The sequence below is a fragment of the Canis lupus genome, chromosome 3 (assembly GCF_048164855.1).
Source record: "Canis lupus baileyi chromosome 3, mCanLup2.hap1, whole genome shotgun sequence".
Taxonomy (NCBI): Eukaryota; Metazoa; Chordata; class Mammalia; order Carnivora; family Canidae; genus Canis; species Canis lupus.
The window spans coordinates 60,622,659-60,646,204 of NC_132840.1; the positions used below are offsets into that span (position 1 = coordinate 60,622,659).

Below are 23,546 nucleotides of genomic sequence, written 5' to 3' on the forward strand. Positions count from 1 at the left end.
AATTAATAAGATAGATAATCATTAGCCAGCCTTATTAAAAAGAAGAGAGAAAAGACTCAAATTAATAAAATCATGAATGAGAAAGGAGAGATTACTACCAACACCAAGGAAATACAAACGATTTTAAAAACCTATTATGAGCAGCTATATGTCAATAAATTAGGCAATCAAGAAGAAATGGACGCATTTCTGGAAAACCACAAACTACCAAAACTGGAACAGGAAGAAATAGAAAACCTGAACAGGCCAATAACCAGGGAGGAAATTGAAGCAGTCATCAAAAACCTCCCAAGACATAAAAGTCCTGGGCCAGATGGCTTCCCTGGGCAATTCTATCAAACGTTTAAAGACGAAACCATACCTATTCTACTAAAGCTGTTTGGAAAGATAGAAAGAGATGGAGTACTTCCAAAGTCGTCTATGAGGCCAGCATCACCTTAATTCCAAAACCAGACAAAGACCCCACCAAAAAGGAGAATTATAGACCAATATCCCTGATGAACATGGATGCAAAAATTCTCAACAAGATACTAGCCAATAGGATCCAACAATACATTAAGAAGATTATTCACCAAGTGGGATTTTTCCTTGGGATGCAAAGCTGGTTCAACATCATAAAACAATCAGTGTGATTCATCATATCAGCAAGAGAAAAAACAAGCACCATATGATCCTCTCAATAGATGCAGAGAAAGCATTTAACAAAATACAGCATCCATTCCTGATCAAAACTCTTCAGAGTGTAGGGAAAAAGGGAATATTCCTCAACATCTTAAAAGCCATCTACGAAAAGCCCACAGCAAATATAATTCTCAATGGGGAAGCCCGGGGAGCCTTTCCCCTAAGATCAGGAACAAGACAGGGATGTCCACTCTCACCACTGCTATTCAACATACTACTAGAAGTCCTAGCCTCAGCAACCAGGTAACAAAAATAAATAAAAGGCATTCAAATTGGCAAAGAAGAAGTCAAACTCTCCCTCTTTGCAGATGACATGATACTCTACATAAAAAAAAAAACAAAAGACTCCACCCCAAGATTGAAGTTTTTAATAGAGATTGCATTCAATCTGTAGATTGTTTTGGGTGGTGTGGACATTTTAACAATATTTGTTAGAGAATGTCTTTCATTTCCTTGTGTTGTCTTCAGTTCTTTTCATCAGTTCCATTTTCTGTGAATAGTATTTCATCTCCTTAATTTACTTACTTTTAGGTATTATATTCTTTTGGTTTCAATTATAATCTCTCTCTCTGATGTTGCATTATTTGTGTATAGAAGCACTTCAGATTTATACATGTTGATAACTGCATTATGCTACTTTAGTGAACTCATGTAGCAGATATAACGGATTTTTTTGTTGCTAATTCTCTAGTTTTCCACATATAGTGTCATGTCATCATCAAATAGTGACACTTTTACTACTTTCTGATTTGGATACATTTTTTTTCCTAATTGCTGTGGCTAGGTCTTCCTTCCAATGCTGTGTTGAATAAAAGTGGTAAGAGGGAAAATGAAACTTTGTCTTGGTTCTGTTCTCAGAGGAAAAGCTTTCATTTTTTCATCAAGTGTGATGTTAGCTGTAGAGCTGTCATATATGGGCTTTATTATGTTGACATATGTTTCCTTTATATCCATTCTTGTGAAAGTTTTTTTTTTAATCAGATATAGATGTTGAATCTTACCAAATACTACTTCTACATCTATTGAGATGATCATAGGATTTTTAACTTTCATTTAGTGAAGTGATGTACCACATTGATTTGCAGATGTTGAATCATTATTGCATTCCTTGGATAAACCCCACTTTATCATGATTTCTCATCTTTTTAATGTATTATTGGATTTGGTTTGTTAATATTTTTATTGAGGATTTTTACATCTATGTTTTATTAGTGATATTGACCTGTAATTTTTTTGTAGCATTCTTATCTGCTTTTAGTATCACGGTAAAGCTGGCTTCACAAAGTGTGTTAAAAGCCTTCACTTCAGTTTTTTTGAAGGATTTGAGAACGATAATTATTAAATCCTCTTTGAATGCTACCTACAGATTTTTCCTTTGAGATTATTACTCTCAAGTTTTTTGTTACTAATTAGTGTCATCTTTTTTTCAGTTTAAAGAAAATTTTTAACATTTATTGTATGGCTAATTTAATGATGAACTTCTTAGCTTGTGCTATCTAGGAAACTCCTCTCCTGTCATTCAGCTCTTAAGAATAACCTTTCTGGACAGATTAGTCTTAGTTGGAAGTTTATTTTCCTTTCAGCACTCCGTGTATGTCATGCCACTCTCATCTGCCCCTGAGGTTTCTACAGAAAAGTTGTGATATCCTTTTAGCTGCAAGGTTTCCCTTCTATGTGACCGGTTGTTTCTCTCACTGCTTTTAGGGTTCTCTCTTTATCCTTGACTATTACCATTTTGATTATAGTATGTGTTGGTGTAGATATCTTTGGTTTCATCTTATTTGGAACTCACTGGCTTTCCTGGACCTGGACGTCTGTTTCCTTGCCCAGATTAGGGAAGTTTTCATCTATTTTTTCAAATAAGTTTTTGCCTCTTTATCTCTCTCTTCTGCTTTTGAGAACCCTATAATACATATGTGCATTTGTCTGTTTGATGTTGGCCTCTAGATCCTTTAAGATATATTCACTTCTTTTAATTCTTTTTCTTTTTGTTGCTCTGTCTGGGAGGATTCTATTGCTTTGTCTTCCAGCTCAATGATCTGTTCTTTTACTTTATCCAGTCAGCTGTTAAATCTCTGTAGTATATTTCTAGTGCAATTATTGTATTCTTCGTCTCTGTGACTTGACTTGGGTTTGGTACTTTCATATATATATATGAATATATATAATATATTTTTTAAGATTCCATTTGCACATTTTCTATCATATATATTTCTATCATATATATATATCTCATTATATATATATATATATATATATTTATCTCTTTGTTGATGTTCTCATTGTGTTCATCCTTTTCCAGAGTTCAGTGTCATCCTTATGACCATTACTTTGAACTCTTTATCACCTATAGACTAGCTTTGTTTCATTAAGGTCTTTTTCTGAAGTTTTGTCTTGTTCTTTCATTTGGAACATATTTCTCAAATTTCTCAGTGTACTCATTTTAGCTGATTGTGTGTTTTTCTCTGTACTAGGTAAAACAGCTTCCTCTCCCATTCTTAAAGGAGTAGTCTGATGTAGGAGATGATTCATGGGTCCCAAGTGCACGGTACCCTGTGGGCACCATGGCCTGTGCTCTAGGGGAATTTGTGGGCTTCATGCACTCCTCAACTGTGTTGGAGCCTGGCTGCAGTGTGATGGGGGTGGGACACTTGCCCAACTATTGATCAGCCAAGGCCAAGGGGTGGGGAGTAACAAGAGAAGCATGTTCTCCCAGCTGCTGTGATGTGGCTGTCTTGGGGATGGAATGGTGGGGAGCTTGACTGGCTGTTGGATATGTGGCCCTCGTACCTGAGGCAGACCACTCATCCTGTCACTGTTGTGCAGCTGCAGCACAGTGGGGTGGGGCCTAGCAGGTTAGAGAATGATTGACAGGATCACGCCTGTTGAGTGCAAGCATTAGCAAGGTAGGATGAGATTGCAAAAATGATACCTACCATGGCTTCTATCCCTGGTAAGAGTCCCAACAGGTTTCTGTCTTTCCAGTAGTCAATTTAAGATTAGTAAGCCAGTATCCTTCACCAGTGGTCTAGTTAACTTTCCAAAATGCTGATTTTGTACTTGGTCTGGGGGAATGAGTATATGTGTGAGTTCTTTAAGAGCAGGTCCTCTGTTCCATGTAGTTCTGTTTCTCCTGCTCATACTCTTCATTGCTTTTCAAAGCCCAACATTATCAGGGCTGTGTCCTTGCCACAAAAACCCAAGGGTTGGGGGGCCTGATTGGTAGGGCAAAGCCCTCATTTGTCTGCAGAAATTTCCAGATTATTGAGAATCCTCCTGACTGTGGGTTATCATTCTGGGGTGGGATTTTTAGCAAGGGCATGTCTGCCTCTCCCACCTATCTCAATGCAGCTCTCTTAACCATTTTGAGAGGCACTCTTCATCAGGTGTTCATGACTTTTTCCAAGGAAATTATTCCATATATAGCCATAGATCTGTTGTATCTATGGGGCAAGGTGAGTTCTGGATTTTCCTATACTGCCATCTTGAAATAGTCCCTTCTAAAGTTGTTTTAGTAAAAATCCTTTTTCAGTTTTTACAGCTTTAGTGAAGTTAGTTGACATTCAATGAACTGCACATATTTAGATTGTATGATTTGATAAAGCTTTACATATGTATGCACCTGTTAGAGTTTCACATCAAGGTAGTGAACATTTCTATCACCCCCAGAAGTTTTCTGTAACACTGTAATCTCTTCCTCCTACCCCATGCAACTACTCATCTCTTTTGTCATTGCAGATTAGTATGCGTTTTCTAGAGTTTTTATAAAAGGATTATACAATTAAGTACTGGCCTCTGGATTGTCAGTCAACATAATTACTATAAGAGTTGGTCTGTTGTGTGTATCAGGAGATTATTCCATTTTCTTGTTGAATAGTAATCCACTGTGTGGCTATACCACCATTTGCTTACTCATTTGCTCACTGAAGGACATTTATATTGTTTCCAGTTTGAGGCTTTACTGAAATTAAGCAGCTGTGGCCATTTGCACATTTTCTATCTTTGTATGAGCATGTTTTGTTTCTCTTGGTCTGGTACTTAGGAGTATAATGGGTGGATGATACAACAGGTACATATTTTTTAATTGTCAAACTGTTTTCAAATGTATATAATAAATTGAAAGAAGCAGATAAAAGTATTAGAAGACATGAAGTCTTATATATTTGTGTGTATGGATGTGTATATATAAGAATGTATTTAACCAAAGTTATATATGAAACTATGTATTACTCCTAATTTAATGTTCAGCCTCTTATCTCAGTATTTGAAACTGGTATATTTGCTAGTCCTACTGAAATTTAAACATCCTTTGATGATAGGGAGATTCATTCTTGTTTTGCTTAAATTGCATGAGTGAGATCTGAGATTTTAATTTTAGGCTTTTAATATATTGCTTTGAAAAATGATGTTCTTAACATGTGGGAGTGGACGGTGCATTTCACTTTTGATCTTGAGTGAAATCTCATCTCACAGATCACAGCTTGCTTTTGTGTGTGAGAGGCATAAATATTTTTTAGAAGATTTTATTTATTTACTTATGAGAAACAGAGAGGAGAAAGAGAGAGGTGGAGACACAGACAGAGGGAGAAGCAGGCTCCATGCAGGGAGCCTGACGTGGGACTCGATCTTGGTTCTCCAGGATCACGCCCTGGGCTGAAGGTGGCACTAGACTGCTGAGCCACCGGGGCTGAGAGAGAGAGGCATAAATATTTTTATTGAAAGATATGAGAATGTAGAAGAGGTTTCCCCCTCCCCTTTGGAAACATAAAGATAAACTTTTGGATATTCTTCTATATCCCACTTTTACATGTTAGTATATTGCTTCCTTTATGCAGTGTGTGGGAAGATGAATATGGTTTGTTTCATCCTGGTACATTAGATAACACCGGGAAGCACATGGTTCTGGTGGGAGCGTGAAGATGGTTTAGGGGTAGGGCTCCCAAGTGACTGTTGAAAAAGGACATGATATTTGAGCTGAAGTTAAAAAATAATATTATCTAATGAAGTTTTTTAAGATTTTACTTATTTGAGAGAGAGTTGGGAGGGGAGGGGCAGAGAGAGAGAGAGAATCTCAAGCAGACTCCACACCCAATGCAGAGCCCATCACGGAGCTCAATCTGACAACCCTGATATCATGACCTGAGCCCAAATCAAGAGTCAGATGCTTAACCGAGTAAGCCACCAAGGCGCCCCTCTTTTTATTTCAAATATACACAAATAGAAAAATATATAGCATGAATATAATATATATGAAAATATAAGTTAACTTCATGTTTTGGTAAATTATTATATTGCCTGAGAAAATGATTTAGCTTTTTTTTCCTTTGCATTCTTCATTCATTTAACTGCCTTTCCTTGTTTTCTTGGGATAGCTAGATCGTTGTGTGAAATGTTGAATAAAAGTAATGATAGTCAACATTCTTATCTTGCTCTGATTTTGAAGGGATTTTAAAGGCCTTTTAACATTTGATTAGTGATTTTAATATTTGCCACATCTTGTAGTTAGCATTTATAAGGTTGCATTAGTCTGCTTGGGCTATTGTAACAAAACAGATCTTTCCTGACTTACAATGGGGTTATATCTCGATGAACTCATCATAAATTGAAAATATTGTAAGTGGAAATGCATTTAATACACCTAATCTCCTAAACCTTGTAACTTACCTTGCTGACCTTACATGTGCTCAGAACACTTATATGAACTTACAGTTGGGCAAGATCATTTAACACAAAGCCAAGTTTATAATAAAGTGTGGAATATGTCACATAATTATTGAATACTATAATGAATGCACAAAACATAATGGTTGTAAGTGCTTCGGTTGTTTACCTTGGTACATGCAGGGCTGCCACTCAGCATCATGAGGGAGTGTGGATGTGTACCCGTAGCCAGGGAAAGACCAGACAGAATTTGATAAGTGGTTTCTACTTTTGCAACACTGCAAAGTTGAAACATGTGAAGTAGAGCTGTTATAAGCTCGGGGCCACCCCTACCACAGACTGGATGGCTTGAACAACAGACTTATTTTTCCATAGCCATGGAGATTGGGAGTCTGAGATCCAGGGGGCCAGTGTGTTCAGTTTCTGGTGAGGACTTTCCTTCCAGCTTTGTAGGTGGGAGGTGGACACATGTGGGTTTTCCTGTGTATCTGCAGACAGGCTGAGGGCATGTAAGAGCTCTCCGAGGTATCTTCTCCTTCCTCCCTCTGAGGCCTAGCTCCCAATACGGTCATGTTGGGGATGAGCTTCACTGTGAATTCTGGGGGGTTGCAGACATTCCATTCATAACACAGATTAAATAAATTATCTGTAATTCTTGATGATTCACTTAGTCCTTGCTGCACAGCAAACCACCCAAAATTTTGTGACTTGAAATAGTGATATGATTTATTTTATTTTATTGTTTTATAATTCTGAGGATTGACCGGGTTATTTCTTTTTGTTTTCATCTTTGGTTTCAAACATGAGGCTGCCTTCAGTTGGAGAGTTGAGGGGGCCAAAGGGCCCCTAGATGGCCTTGGTCATGTGTGCGGATGACCCTGGCTATTGGCTGGGGTGACTTGTTCTCAGCAGAAGCTCACATGCTGTTCCAGGTTCCAAGGGCAGGAATGGCTAATTCTCAGAGTGTAAGCTTTGACAGTTGCACATCACTATAGCACGTTCTTTTAGGCAATGCACGTCACCAGATGAGCCTAGCTTTGAAGTGATGGAGAAACAGATATCTCATGGTTGAGAGGAGAGCAGTACTGCATTGCAAAGGGAGGTGCTTAAGGGAGGCATGATTTATGGAAGGCGTTTGTAACAGTCTTACACATCTTTGCTAGTTTTGCTGTGGGTAGTTTCTGCCCTACGACCCAGCAATTGCACTGTTGGGGATTTACCCCAAAGATACAGATGCAATGAAACGCCGGGACACCTGCACCCCGATGTTTATAGCAGCAATGGCCACGATAGCCAAACTGTGGAAGGAGCCTCGGTGTCCAACGAAAGATGAGTGGATAAAGAAGATGTGGTTTATGTATACAATGGAATATTACTCAGCTATTAGAAATGACAAATACCCACATTTGCTTCAACGTGGATGGAACTGGAGGGTATTATGCTGAGTGAAGTAAGTCAGTCGGAGAAGGACAAACATTATATGTTCTCATTCATTTGGGGAATATAAATAATAGTGAAAGGGAATATAAGGGAAGGGAGAAGAAATGTGTGGGAAATATCAGAAAGGGAGACAGAACGTAAAGACTGCTAACTCTGGGAAACGAACTAGGGGTGGTAGAAGGGGAGGAGGGCGGGGGGTGGGAGTGAATGGGTGACGGGCACTGGGGGTTATTCTGTATGTTAGTAAATTGAACACCAATAAAAAAGTTTGTCAAAAATGTATTGGTGAATTTCACTGACCATGTTTTTTCCCAGCATTAAGGTTATTATATATTTTTTCTCTAATCTGTTTATGTGGTGAATTATATTTCCTATGTGTAAACCACACATTCAAAATTATCATGTATATCGTTTTTAGAGGTTGATTGATATTTATTTGTGTCTGTGTTCAGGAGTAAGACTGATCTCTGAATGTCTCTTATTTCTGTAATAATGTTTTTACTTGCCTCTGTTACTTGATTTGAGGAATGCTGCCTAGTTTTCTAGCCCCTGAAGGGTAGTATATGATTTGAATTGCTGTTTGAGGAATGTTAGAACATTTATGTGAACAGTTGGTATCTAGGGTTTGCTTTAAGATGGTATTTTTAACTTACTTAATTTTTTAAACTATAGCCCCAATATAGTTTTGTTAGTTTTTTTCTCGAGACTATGTTATTAGTTTATATATTCCTCGGAATTTCTATTTACCAAATTTGTAACTTCTTATCACATGGAACTATTAAAAACAAACTCATGATGTTCTTAATCTTACCCAGTCTAGTCAGAAATCTCATAGTTTTATTAGTCTTTTCAGTAAACTGACTTGAAGTTTTTTATTTGCTGTTTTGTATCAGTTTTTTTTAACTGTTTCTTTTTTTTAGATTGTATTTATTTATTTGAGAGAGAGAGAGAAAGAGAGAGCAGGAACAGGGGAAGGAGCAGGGGCAGAGGGAGAAGCAGACTCTACCTGCTGAATGTGTGTAGGACTCGATTTCATGACCCCAGGATCATGACCTGAGCTGAAGGCAGAGAGGCTTCACCGAATGAACCACCCAGATGCCCTCTTTTTTCTTCTTCTTTTTTAAAGATTTATTTATTTATTTATTTATTTATTTATTTATTTATTTATTTATTTATTTATTTATTTGAGAGCACGAGGGAGAGAGTGAACACACGTGTGCAAGCATGAGTGAGGGAGGGACAGCAGAAGGGGGACTCTCTCTCCTTCAGGCTCCACGCCCAGTGCAGAGTCAGAGGTGACATTTGAGATCATGATCTGAGCAGAAAACAGTCGGTTGTTTAAGTGACTGAGCCACCCAGGCACCTACAAATGTTTTTCTCCTATTTACTTCCACCTACATTCCCAACTTCGTAATTTAAGTTTTAAACACTGCTTCTTTTTGAACATAAGTGTTTACTGCTCTAATTTTCCTGCAGAATCTCATTCACTCCAGTTTCATGGTTTTGATATATAGATTTTTCACAATCATGATGTTTCCTGGAGATCACAGTGTCACCCTGAAGCCATGGCGGGCCAAAGCATGTGTCTCTAGTCTTTTCCTATGGATTTCCAGACCCTAACTTTGGAATTATGAACCTTACCATTGCACTCAAATGAGTGTCATTGTACAAAATCACTGAACAATATTCTTCACACGTGTCAAGGGTATGAAAATCTTCCCTTGACTCTCACTGTTTTGGGTGAGACTATGGATAAATAACAAATATAATGTAGTAGTCTCTGGAAACAGGAAAATGACATATGTGGGAAAACTGGAAGAATTTAAATAAGGCTTGTAGTAGCTTAATTAGTAGTATTACTAACTGACAACTGCTGTGATTATAAGATTTAACCTAGGGGAAGCAGGGCAAAGTGTATAATGAGAACTCTCTGTAGTGTTTTTATCACTTGTCCATTAATCTGAAAGTAGTTCAAGATAAAAAGTAAATTAACAAGGTATAGGCCCTTTGGAGTAGGCAGATGTCCCAGAGCAGGGGCTGGCTTCAGAACACGTGTGGGTGTAGATTAGCCCTGCCTCCTTGACCTGTGTGGAGATGCTGAATCAAGATATTGTATATATGAAACTAGTAGAATGCTGCATGTGAACCATATTGGAATTAAAATAAAAAACGTAATAATAAAAAATAAAGATTACCCTTAATTTTCCTGGCACTTCAATCATAAATTTTAAAGATTGTTTATTGATGATGATGATATTTATTTATTTATTTATTTTATTTATTCATGAGAAAGAGACAGAGACAGAGACACAGGCAGAAGGAGAAGCAGGCTCCATGCAGGTAGCCTGACGTGGGACTCGATCCCAAGTCTCCAGGATCACACCCTGGGCTGAAGGCAGTGCTAAACCGCTGAGCCACCCGGGCTGCCCTGATGATGATATTTAACCATAATTTTTAAATGTACAGTTATAGAATTTTCTCCAGATGTCCACCATATTTCCTGAGACAAATGTGTAATTTATTTCATTTTCTCATCTGTAAATTGGGACTGTTTATTTTCAAAACCTATATTCCTTCTCATTCCAAGAGGGATTACACCAGTGGTGACTTAAAAATATAAGTACTCTATCAGTGTAAAATCAGTAGTCGACGAAATCAGCCAAAGAGAAAAATGAGGAAAGGAAAAGAAAACTAGGGAAACAGTTTATGCCAAAAGAAAACAAAACAGTCAACAGAATTCATGCTCTAAAGTTCTATAAAGTTGGGGCACCTGGGAGGTTCCATCGGTGAAGTGTCTGCCTTCTGCTCAGGTCATGATCCTGGGGTCCTGGGACTGAGTCCCTCATCGGGCTCCCTGCTCAGGGGAGAGTCTGTTCTCCCTCCCCTCTACTCATGCTCTCATTCTCTTTCTCTCTCCCTTTCTCTCAAATAAGTAAAATCCTTAAAAATAAAGTTCTATGAAGTCAATATTGTTAGATCAGAAAGTCCTCTGTGTGCTTCATACTATCCAAAGGAAAATTCAGTTCACTCTCAGATTTAGTGCCTTATAATAAACACAATCAGTGCTCAGGAGAAGCCTAGGTATTCCTCAGATGCCTTTCATTGTTCAGGAAGGAGGACTGGTGGAGTGGGAGCACCAGCGTCTTCCATAACTTGCCCCGGAGCACGCCGGTTGCATAATGCAAGCTGTCTAGTATGGATAGAACATGGAAGAAATAACACAGATGTGTTGTTCATGGAAATTCTCATCTTTCTACATCATTTAAAAAAAGCACTATTAAAAAATTAAAATTAAAATTAAAAATTAAAAAAGTACTATTGAATAAGTAGTTTTTAATTGGCTTAAAATACAAATCATGGAAAGATATTTTATTACCTGTGCTTTGTAAAAAAAAGATACATATGTAAGATTTTGTAAGAACAAAAAATGGTCCATCATTTTAAATTATAGTTTTGTCCTCATTGTAAAAATATTTTATTATATATTTGAACTCCTTTTTTATTGAAGATTATAGTATATTATGATGTTATTAAGGAGAGCAAACCTCACCTATTATTTTTGCAGGACAGAAAACATTACCTTTTTGGACTAGTAAATATTTTTAAAATGGTTTTTTACATCATCTAAAAATTTTTTTGAAACTTTTTTCCTTTAGACATCGCTTTGCATTCTTATTTGTTTTCTGTCATGTTTGATAAATTTAAACACAAATAAGTGATAGCAGATGTTACCAGAGTTAAAATAGCACTTCTTCTGACTACCAACTAGTGATGTTTTGTGTTGTAGCAAAGCTGATAAATTAGGTGTTGTTGTAAGGTTCAGCTAGAGCAAATGAAAATAATTTATCAGAAAAACAAAGGAAATGAAACACTGAATCACTACGAGTTTTCCAAGATGAGAGAATCAATCAAAAGCTCCAGAAGTAACTTGAGTTTTACAGCATGATTGTGGATGTTTAACAATTGAGTAGTAGATTCATTTTGAAAGATTTATGGCCCTTATTTTGTCACAAACTTTACTAATACAAGGATCCAACAAAATATGAAATATAGCCCAATCTATTAAAAATGGAGAAACAATTTACATCTTTCAAAAAATAAAACAGAAATTTAGTCAACATGCTGCAAAGGTTGATGTTTAAAATACTAGCTTAGAAAAAAAATAAAAAAAAATAAAATAAAATAAAATACTAGCTTAGGAAAACATATGCCTGTTGTTGTGGGTTTATTTTATGTCAGGTAAGTGAGGAAAGCACACTTTTAATCTTGTGCTGAAATGTGCATGAAGGTCAGTGAGTGGGGACCTTACTGGTTTGTACGCATCACAGTATCTGCATCTAGTTAGCGTCCTTGCTTCCAGCTGCCTGGTTCTTGGCAGGTGATTAACAATGAGTTACCATTGTTGTAGTGGAAATCACTAAGGACCTCCTAAGAAGACAGATGCGAGCAGAAGGGTCTGGGCAGGCAGAATGAAGAAGAAGGAACACTCTGTGTTGGGAGTTATTGTTACCTTACCTCATTTTCACCAGCCGGCCCACACATGGTTCATTTGTCTGAAGTATAGACAGAACATTTATATGACAACTAAAATTAATACAGAGCCTTAAACCTGAGATTTATGATAATTTGTGCCAAAAAATAATGACTTAAAATTGTCTTACTATTTTATGTGCTTTGGTATGCTGTGTACTATCTTTCTTACCACTTATTTTTAGAAAAAAATATCTTTAATTAATTAGCATTTGGAAATTACAAGGTTTACATCAAACCAAAAAAATATTTTGGGTTTCAGACATGAGCAAACAGACACTTAGAAATCATTAATAATAGATAATTAGAACTTTCTGGCTAAAGAAGCTGCTTCTCAAATAAGAGGCATTGTAACGTAATTTTTATAACGGCTTCTCACTTTTAAGTTCTTTTATTTTTTAACTGCTTAAGTAAATCAGTTAAATGTTAAGCCAATTGAAGAGATAATGGGACTAAAACTTTTTGATATTTGGCCTTTATTTTTATAAAATGTAGCTATTTTTGTATCCTTACTATTTCTCTCTGTTCATTTTTTGCTACTTATTTTTTCCAGGTTATTTCACAGTTGAGGATCTTGGGCAGATCGGCAACAGCTGGTTGTAAATTTGACAGAGAAATCTGGTCTAATGAACTGTCCCCTGTCCTCAATCTCTGGAAGAAACTAAACCAGGTTAGTACTGAAATATCATCCCAATGGTTTCCACTTTTTCCTCCCTATCCTTTTTTTCCCCCCACCTTATCACCAAATTGTCCCTGTTGGTAAAACCTTGCATTGATCTGTCGGTAGTGTGTACCAGTTTCCTGGCCGGAGGAAGACAGGAAGCAGGTGGCCAGTGTAATTGTTGTACCCTGGTGCACTTGCTATGTGTTTACTGTGCTCATGCTTGCCTTCTCCCTCCCCTTCGTGCAAAGTCAGCAACTACTATAACAGGTGATAGTTTTCAAAGGACTCTTCATCAGCTGGAAATGGGCTTGGTTTTGTATTGTAGAGTAGTAATGCTGTTGGTTACAGAGCAGTTGCTTGCTCACTAGGCAAAGGCATGAGCTTATTGTGATTCCTATTCCTAGTGAATGGGGTTTTTTTCCTCTGGAATTAAAAAATAACCACGCATTTCATCCATTTAGTAATATTATAAAAATGCCTATATATCAGGTCTAAAATAAGGGAAGTCAAGTAAAGCTAATTTCAGAACCAAGGAAAAAGGTTAAAGTCCTCTAAAAACTCAAAGTCCTCAGACCTTACAGTATTGTAATTTTGAGTTATTATGACATCTCAACAACTGGTGATTGTCAGTGGTCTCAAAAAGCAACAATCCAAGCTAATTGAATCACCGTTTTTATTCCAATCATCACTGATAAGGCTTGATACAGTCTGCCTGAGGAGAAATTAGGTGTGGAAAATACTGCCTCCGCTGGCACCTTAAGCCATACTCCTCCACCCCCCCACTGCCCGAGATACATGTAAGCGCTCTGTTCGAGTTCCTGACACGATCCAGCTTTTGTACCAGTTCATTGCGGAGTTACTATTCTTACACCTCTTACATCCTATTCTTACACCCTCTGTTCTTAAACCAACTTTTATTTTTCTTTAAATTAACAACCAAATTTATACACATTTGATTTTCTCATTTAGCAGTTAGTTTTTTATCTCAGCGTGTGGTGGTGCACTCCTTGTCAAGACTCCATTTCAGCCTGTAACAGTTTCCAGCCTGATTTCCTTCTTTATTGGCTATTTTGAATTTTCTGTTGATTATTCAGGTTCGTGCAGTCCTTAAAATATGTACACATATGCAAACACGTATGTATCCAATGTATGCATATTATATCATATTATGATATAGCTATTCTGAGATTAACAATATAAAATTATTCTCAAAGGCTTCACTTAGAGCATAAAATAAAATAATTGGAACTACTATGTTTATCCCTTACTGAATTGCGAAAGTATTGTAAAAGTAATCCTACTTATTGCAAAGATCTTATCTTACATTTTAGAGACATAATCGTGGTATCTGCTGGAGCCTTATTTTCTTCCCCTTGAAGTATAAGTCAACTTGTTTGGCTCAGTTTTCAAGTTTGAGTAAGATTGAAGTTTACTGCATGATTTTGTCACCTTACTGTCTTTCTCGGTCTCGAACTCTGAATTTGCGCCGGTCACATTTTTATCTCACCTTTCATCTGGCCGTAAGATATAGCTGTGTGCATTGCACAGGGAATCCAGTCCTATGATCTTGTAGCATGAGAAGGAAAAAAGCATTGTTTACTGTTTTAGATTCTCAGAGGGGTCTGCCAGAGAAAATGGATGAACAAGAGAAAATCATACAAATGTATTGAATACAAGTTTTGTGTGACACGGGAGCCTTCATACAGAAATGAAGACCCAAGGAAGTGGTTGCACCTGAGCATTTTTTTTTTTTGCCAGGTTTGATGAAGAGTGGTGACAAAATAGTACAGAAGGGTTACTGTACTATTTCCGGTGAGCCCGGAATAGTAAACTGGGAGAAATTGGCAAGCCTGTTGTGTGAATAGCTGTAAATGTTGGCTCTTAACGCCATGCAACATTTTCTGGAACATGCTGTTCACTTCCTTCATGACTTCATTCCTGTGGGGTCCCCAGCTTTCATTTCTGCCCCTGCTCACCCTTTGCTGACATGTACACACACTGTCCTTGTAACTGGAGGGTTTTCACTTTGGACACAGAGAGCACCACAGAAGTGACTTCACAGGTCTGTGTTAATTTTTTACCTTTTAAGACCCAACCCAATATTAGAAATTCAAATTAATTCTGTTTCCCAAACCCTCATTTTTCTCTTTTAGGATGTAGGAATAGTCTGTTAATAGCCATCTCATGTTGGATCCACGGTCCCATCCTCCAAATAGGGAAAAGGTGGAGCGTGGAGCTCAGTGTAGGGGCAGAAGCACACGATAAAGTCTTTCATGCTGAAGTAATTTATTTTAGGGTCAGCACTGTGGGGAGAAGTGACATTGTTAGGCTCACTAGACTCTTCAAATGAGATTTCATCCAGGAAGGCTACATGGTGGGGAGGAAACCAGGGGTCTGACTGGAAAGAAAGCTCCCCAGTAAGGGTGAGATGTTGCCCCTGGTTAAGTTGTAGGGCCACCTGGCATGTGGCTGCCTTGGCATTTACGGTTCCGACAGGGACAGATGGGTCCTCGGGTTAAACCTGGCAGTTCACCCAGCACTCTCCTCTTATCTGTTTGCATCACATACTTAGCTTTGTGAAAATGAATTTGATTGCTTTGTAATAAAATAAAATGCCTCTTTGTGGTCTCAGACTGGCTGTCTGTCTCTGTACTGACTTCTTTATACCACATGCCCTGGTTTTGTACAGCATGGACTCGCTGGGTCTTTCTCTTTGCTTCATAATGTGCTACTCACTCTTGAACTTCTCTATCTGCGTATCTGCTCTTGGGGTTCCCTTTGCATAGATTCACCTTGTTCCCTGTTCAGTTGGATAACTTTTTTTTTTTTTTTTTTTAGAAATCTAACTAGTCTAACATAAATACCACTGATCTCTCTACTTTTGCAGAGCTACGCCTTGCAAACACTGTGCTAATTAAGATGAGTAAACTATCATCATGTCCTTAAACTCAAAAAAAAAAAAAAATTAACACAGGGATTCACAAAAATGATGCATCTAAGAAAGGATGGCTTTAGCTGTTTCCATCATTCATTTATTACATGAGCCACTCTTTAGTAATCTGAAAAATTTCCTGGTTTTGCAATTTCATAGTTATTTTTTTAAACAGAGCAGCATAGAAATTAAATAATTTTCTAATCGAAAAAGATAATTTTCTTTCCCAAGATAAAACTCTGTTACTATTATGTTGCATTTTCAACATAAACATATATTAAGTATGAAATTGTCATTGGTATGTAATGTCATTGTTAGGATATAACTGTTTTCCTTCCTGTTCAAGGATTAGTTTATGCAATTTATTCCAAGTCCCTGTTAGATGGAATCTTTACATCTTGTCAGAGCTGACTCTCTTCTGTTGAAGAGTTGGAAGAGACTTTGTGCAGAGACTCCCGAGAGAGCACCTCAGCTTGGAGGGGGGGGAGGGCGGGACTTCGGGGCTCATTGTCACTACCCCGCCCCAGCCATTTCCCTTGGTTCTGCACAGAGGGCCAGACTGTCTGCTGGCAGGGACCTGGGCCCTCACTCATCTAACATCTGATGAGAAGGTGGCTTCTGGAGCCAGTCTGCTGGGCCCAGATCCAGCACTTGCACTTACTAGCTATGTGACGTAGGAGAATTACTCACCTTCTCTTTGTTCTCTTATCTATAAAATGGGGATAATAATAGTATTTGTCTCATAGGTGTCTCATCAGGATGAAATGAGTTAATAAATGTAAGGCTTTTATAGCAGTGCCCAGTGTGTGTGCATTCTCAGCTGAGTATTCATTTTACTATTATCAGAGGCACAGAGATTTGTGATGTATGAACGTCTCTTTCCACAGGGGGGTTCATATAACATTTGCCTCTTTCCAGAGCAAGATGTTTTTATTATTTGTGTAATTATGTATTCAATCCTTCATTCAGAATATTTTCATTGAGCACCTAGTTTGTGTCAGTGCTTTTGTGCTTGGGATGGTATGGAAGGCAGAAGAGTTACGGTGCCAATACTGTAGACTTATTGTTGGGTTGTAAGATATTTAAAATGTAAGAGACATTTAAAAAAATTAAACAGGTAAATAAGCAAAAAAAAATGTTAGAAATTATTGTAAATGCTGTAAAAGGAAAACACAGATGCTACTATACAGAAAATGAGAGAAGTCCTATTTTGGACCGGATAGTTAGGGAATATCTTGCTCCAGGAGTGACATTGAATCTGAGACGTGAGCCATGAGAAGACCAGCCAGATGGAGTTGAGGGTGAAGCCCTTTGTAAGCAGTGAGGACAGCAGGGACCAAGCTTGGCACACTCGGGAAGCCTGGAGGAGGTCAGTGTGAACGGAGCACAGAGACTAAAGGGTAGTGTGGAATGAGATGATGAGGAGGGGTGCTGCTCAGGATACAGAAAGTTGCTGGTGTCTTATTCCCATTGTAGTGGGGCACCCTGACAAAGTACTAGGCAGGGGAGAAGCTATGATTCCAGTGACCACTGTGAAAGCTCTCCCTGGCTGTTGTGTACAAGTGAGTTTGAGTGAGGTTCAGAGGAAGGAAGGAAAGCAGCCAGGGGTTTGCCCTCTGGGTGAGAGGTGGTGGCTATGGTAGAGCAGGAGAAAGGTGGTGCCACCAGGCTGGATGTTGGAAGTACTGCTGAGGAAACTCACAAAGGATTTGCACATTGGTTTTCTGGACCAGGGGACTGGGTGGAGGTGGTACCACTTAGTGCCCAGGTGTGTGTGTGGGGGTGCTGCTGCAGGTGGAGAGTGGACTTGCTGTGCCACTTTGGGGTTGGTGGACAGTGGACATGCGGGTGTCCAGGGGAATGTTGGCTGTACAGCGGGGACCTCAACAAGCTTGCTAGGACTTGGGACTTATTAGCATCTAGGGAACATTTAGCATTCCATCATCCAGATGGAACGAAGCATTCCATCATCCAGAGAGAGAAGGAAGAGAATTCACAGACAGGCCCTGATGAGTCTGATACATAGAGTCACAGGCAGGAGAGGCGGGACCAAGCTTTCCTCAGGGGAATAAAGCAAAAACCCAAGCAGGCAACAGCACACAAGGCTGTAGCACCACATAAACCTTGAGGAGGGCGTCTTTCATCAGGGACAGAATTGTTGACTGTGGGCAACTGCTGGTATGGGGTGAAGAAGGTGAGGACAGAGTTGGTCATTGGAGTCTCAGAATCTAAGTCATTGGTGACCATGACCTTGACAGGAAAAAAGTCAAGGTGGAATGAAGAGATGGGAGGTATGGAGAGGCAGTTCTTTCTAGAAGGTGCTACATGGGACAGTGAGGAATGAGGCGGTTAGGTCAGTAAGGGTGCAGCAGTGTTTATAGGCTAGCAGGAAGGGTCTAGTGTAGGGGGTAATGTTAATTCAGCAAAGTCCTGAAAACACAAAGTATAAGTTTCTTTCTATGTTTTTTGCTAGACAAGGAGTCCGTGAAGAATACAGAAACTTACCATCCCTTAAGTGTATTTAAAACTTTTTTCAGAGGTTTAGAATAACTTTATATTCCTCCTTCTCTTATTGTGAAGCTATCCCGAGGCTTAGTGCTGGCTATTCTATTCTTGCTGCTGTCTATGTGGAGCACCGTCGCTTCAGCAGCTGTAGGATTATTTGGTATTTGTGTTTCTTTTAAATTACTAGCCCACCAGGGACATCGAAGTGTTCTTCCCACTCCTAAAAGTACGGATGCGGCCCCCAAACAACTGTATTCCAGCTTTCAGATCCTTGGTTATTTGGACTCTGCTTATTCAACTAAATAGGCTGCTAGAAAGTTGCTAGATATCCTTGTTCCTAATTTCATCTTTATCTACTCTCTACCTGATGTAATAGGCATTTCATGTAAGTGTACTGACACTTGGTCCAGTTTTAGCTTGATTCATATCTTGAGTTATTTTGCACTGGTTGCCGTAGTATCACTGTAGTTCTCAGAAATGTCTTCAAACCTCTTTTTCATAACAACATAGAAGTAAATAGAAGTAAATATGTAAGCATATTTTAATTATTTTCAAGTAGATTTTTTCCACATTCAGTTTCTCTTCTTGATACTTTTTTTTTTTTTAAATTACAGCTATTAGCTTAAGACAAAATCTGTTGATCTAGTGTGTTTATGAGTGACCTGGAGAGGGTAGTCTACTGGTATTAGTATTTTAGCTGTGAAAGAACATTTATCAGTTTCAAAAACTCCAGAATCCAGGAATTCTAAAAATACCTATAACGGGTTTGGGTTAAGATTTAAGTTAAAAGCTTACCCCATAGGTCTCTCACTCTGATCTAAGAAGTATGATGAGTCGTTCTTTGTGAAACTTGAATTCCTTTAAGGGCCATATTAATAGATTAGGACTTCATCTGTGTACAGCTAGCATATTATAATTTTCCTGTTAGACATAAGTAGAAAAAGAAAAACTGGATGAGAGGAATTGTGAGTCAAACAGGAAAATAACTGTTCACTCATTTCAAGGAGTTTTGAAAAGTCACCCAAAGTGTGTGCAACCTCCAGCCTCAGATTAATGTAAATTAGGCACCTGTGGGGCCACAGCCCGGCCATGGAGAGTGAGGACCATGGTAGACATGGAGTCATGTGTTCTGCTCTGGAGCCTACTTGCTGAGCATCATGTGGAAACCAGGGAATGGAGATCTGGAAATTTCTAGCAAATAAAGGGATTGGAATATAGGAACTGTCTCCTTACTAATAATGTCAGCTATGCAGACATATCAGCATGGCTGGTTCAGTGTGCATTGTCTGCTCTTTTGTGTTTGTGGGGGCTTATTTAAAAAGATGGTGAAAGCCAGTTAAGCTTACTGTGACAGTGGACGTGTTTTTTTTTATGGAGCCAGAGACTTCCAGATGATTCTGAGAGGATGCTTCAGCCGGAAAGGTGAGCAGGACAGCCTCCTCAGTAGAAGTGCTTGAGTGCCGGCCGCTCCAGATACAGTGGTGGCAGAGGGTGCAGGAAAGGACACGGCTGAGGGGAGGGGATGATGAGTTCACTTGCCTTACTTACCTTTCTGTAGTGACAGTGCCTGCAGAGAACCTTAGAGTCAAGATTGTGATAACTGGAGTAGGTTCCAAGAATTTGAGACTTAGATCTGAGCAAAAGGGCTAAATAAACAGAAGGGACCCACTAACAAATAAAGGACCTGGGAGGTGGGGAAAGAATTTCATTTTGATGGTTTCCTTAAAAGTCCGAGGGAAATACTTAATCTGTGATCTCTGTTTGCTGCACTAGCGTTCTGGATGCTCAGGGGCTCGTGTATGGTCACTGACTTACACACTTGCTCAGTAATTCCAGCCTCCACTGCCATGCTGATGTTGGGATCTGCTATCTTCTTTTATTCAAAAGAATAATAGGTTCTGGTTCTTGCAGAATGAATAATTCTGGACTGGGCTCTGGGCATTTTGAGTATTACAAGATTCCAGTGCCTTTGTCTGTTTCAGCAGGTAGTCAACCTGTTTAGGTTCACACCCCGTGTTCTGTTTCTCTTCTGTGGGTTGTACTTCCTTGTCAGTTTCGTGGACGGAACCTCGACAGTGCAGTCCTGATCCACCTCACCGCGTTGTCCCTGATAGGACTGTCACCGTACAGTGGATGAGCTGATGGTGGTCGGGGGGAGGGGTACCCCTCTTCACTGGAGCAGTGGGGTGGAGTTCATGATGCCATCTGCAGGGCTGTGGGCACTGACAGTGTTTTTCATTTCAGGTACAGTGTAGACATCACTCCTGCCCGGAGCCTCCACATGGGACCCCTCCTGCTGCCCACAGCAGGGGTGATCCATGATTTTTAACAAAGGAATTACTGATGTCCCTCTCTCTTTTTAAAAATTATTTGCAGAATCTTTTAGATTGATGAGCTGAGGGTACGAATGGACCTTTTGCTTTTTAGTTAAATTAGTAATAGGTTACTGGACATTCCAAAATATCTTATGTAAAACCCAGAAATTTTAGCTTTTTATTCATGTGAAGCTGAACAAGTTAGGAGCTCACAAGAGTATACTGTAAGTTTTATATCAGATAGAGGCCAAAAATTCATTTGTTGATCAAATTGAATCTAGAAAAAGGTGTGAATCTAGTTCATTGTTCAGATCCGGACTGTTGGTTTTCAGTCTTTACCCTTTTTTAATAGAGTGAAGGAGGGGGTTTGTGGTAAGCTAAATGGATCCAGTGCCACAGTCCTTTATTGTACAGGGAAATTATATCCTCTCTCTCTCCTTCAGAAGATTTGATTTGTAGAAAGAAATTCTATTTTATAAATTTTAAAAACTTTTATTTGGATTTAGGCTTTGAGCTATATTCACATTGGTTGAAACTAAAGAAAGAAGGAAATAGTGCTCATGCACTTTGGGTTAATTTGCAGCTTTTATGAATCATAAGCTGGTTTTATCATAATCTTTAGAAGAAATAGGTAAGAACAAACTACTTAAGCTTTGTAAAGTGAACTTGAATGCAGGATGGTATAACTGAGAATCGTTGGCCAGAACTCACATCTTAGGAGAGAGGAGTATTTGATTTTTGTAGGTACTAAGTGCGTTTGAACTTCCTTTTGTGTAAAAGGTAGTCATGGCCCTGGGGACAACTGGACAGGTAGAGTTGTCTTAGGTGGTGTCAGATGAGTGGGTTGGGAAAAAAGTCATACAAGTGAAACACTCCTCAGTATCTTTTTGGATTGAATATAAGGATTACTTTCCATTTCAAAGACAGGATTGATGCACAATCTCAGGCACTTTGAAAGGTAATTTCAAGTTCTTAGGGGTGTGAGAGAGAGAGAGAGACAGACACAGAAAAATCTCCAAGACTAAACACAGACCTCTAATCTGTCGCTTTGGGTGGTATGGACATTTTAACAATATTTGTTCAATCATTCCATGAGCACAGAATGCTTTCCTTTTGTCTGAGTCATCTTTGATTTCTTTCATCAGTGTTTCATAAAGTTTTCAGAGTAGAGGTCCTTCGCCTCCTTGGCTAAGTTCATTTCTAGGTATTTTATTATTCTCAATGCCATTGTAAGTGGCACTGCAACTTTGCTGAATTCATTTATCACTTTTTTTTTTTTGGACAGAGTCCTTTGGGTTACTATATATAGTATCATGTCTTCAGCGAACAGTGAAAGTTTATTTTTCCTTACCAACTTGGATGTCTTTTATTTATTTTCCTTATCTAATTGCTGAGGCCAGAACTTCAGTACTAGGTTGAATAAAAGTGGTGAGAGTGGACATCCTTGTCCTATTCTAGAACTTAGCAAAAAATCCCTTAAGTTTTTCACCATTTACTATGATGTTAGCTGTGCATTTTTTAAAAAGATGTATTTATTTTTATTTGAGAGAGATTGTGAATGGGGTGGAGAAGAGGGACAGAGAAAGAGAAAACCTCAAGTAGACTCCCCACAAAGCATTGAGCCCTACACAGTGCTCAATTTCAGGTCCTGGAGATCATGACCTGAGCCGAAATCAAGAGTCAGATGCTTAACTGTCTGAGCCACCCAGGTGCCTCAGCTGTGCAATTTTTTTAAATGTAAGACCGTTATTCTGTTGAGATATTTTCCTTCCAAATCTACAATATCATGAATTGATATTGTACTTTGTCAAATGCTTTTTCCTTCCTCTTCTCTTTTTTGGAATAGTTTAAAAAGAAAAAGTTTAAAAAGAATAGGTGTTAACTCTTCTTTAAAGGTTTGGTATACTTTGCATGCAAAGCCACTTTGTCCTAGATTTTTTTTCTGGCAGTTTTTGATTACTGATTAAATTCTCTATTGGTAATTCGTCGGTTCAAATTTTCTATACCTTCCTGTTTCAGTTTTGGAGGTTATATGTGTCTAGGACTTTACCTATTTCTTATAGGTTGTCCAGTTTGTTAGCATATAATGTTTCATCATACTCTTTTATAATCCTTTGTATTTCCATGATGTCAGTTCTCCTTTTTCATATCTGAATTTGTTTATTTGCATCCTTTTTTTTTCTTTTTTTTTCTTTTGATGAATCTGGTTAATGGTTCATCAAATTTTTTTAAAACTCTTCAAAGAACCAACTCCTGGAAAAAAAAAAAAAAAGAACCAACTCCTGGTTTCATTGATCTGTTGTTTTTTTTTTTTTTTTTTTTTTTTTTTTTAGTTTCTATATCATTTATTTCTGCTCTAATCTTTATATTCCTTTTGTTGGTTCTGGGATTGTTTGTTCTGTTTTTTTTCTAGCTCCTTTAGGTGTAAGATTGTCATTCATCATTTTACTGAAGAGGTTCACTGTGTATGATTTTTATTTCTTTGTAACTGGTTTGTGTTTTTCTTCTAAGAGTATTCTGTCTCTTAAGTATGCATTTTATTTTGTATCTGTTCTGTTTGGTAATCTGGGAGCTTGTGATTTCAATGCCAGCCTTTCTACTAAAACTGTAACTTGTTTCCCACAGCAGCTAGACTACATGCTATGTAACATCAAGCACCTTGCTGTCCATGGCTGTCGCTTGATACTGCTGTTTTTAGCCTCAAATGGCGACATGGTGTAAATGATCCATTCAGGGCACTGTGATAACTTAGCAGCCTGAAATCCTCCTCCCCTGGCCCCGACCTCGGTACCCAACTGTCTTTGGCTGCAGGTTACCT

At 38.5% G+C, this 23,546-nt stretch overlaps 1 protein-coding gene across 8 annotated transcripts in view; it reads left to right on the forward strand.

Annotated features, from left to right (window-relative positions):
• The window catches only part of DYNC2H1 (dynein cytoplasmic 2 heavy chain 1), a 341,068-nt gene that overhangs the window by 217,041 nt on the left and 100,481 nt on the right, over positions 1 to 23,546 (forward strand). For all 8 annotated transcript variants that reach the window (XR_012028538.1, XM_072821767.1, XM_072821765.1 and 5 more), the window contains one exon: positions 12,866 to 12,982. Coding sequence is in view for 7 of the 8 variants with exons in the window: in XM_072821767.1 (XP_072677868.1) it covers positions 12,866 to 12,982 (117 nt within the window). In the remaining variant the exon portion in view is untranslated. The remainder of the gene's footprint in view (positions 1 to 12,865; positions 12,983 to 23,546) is intronic.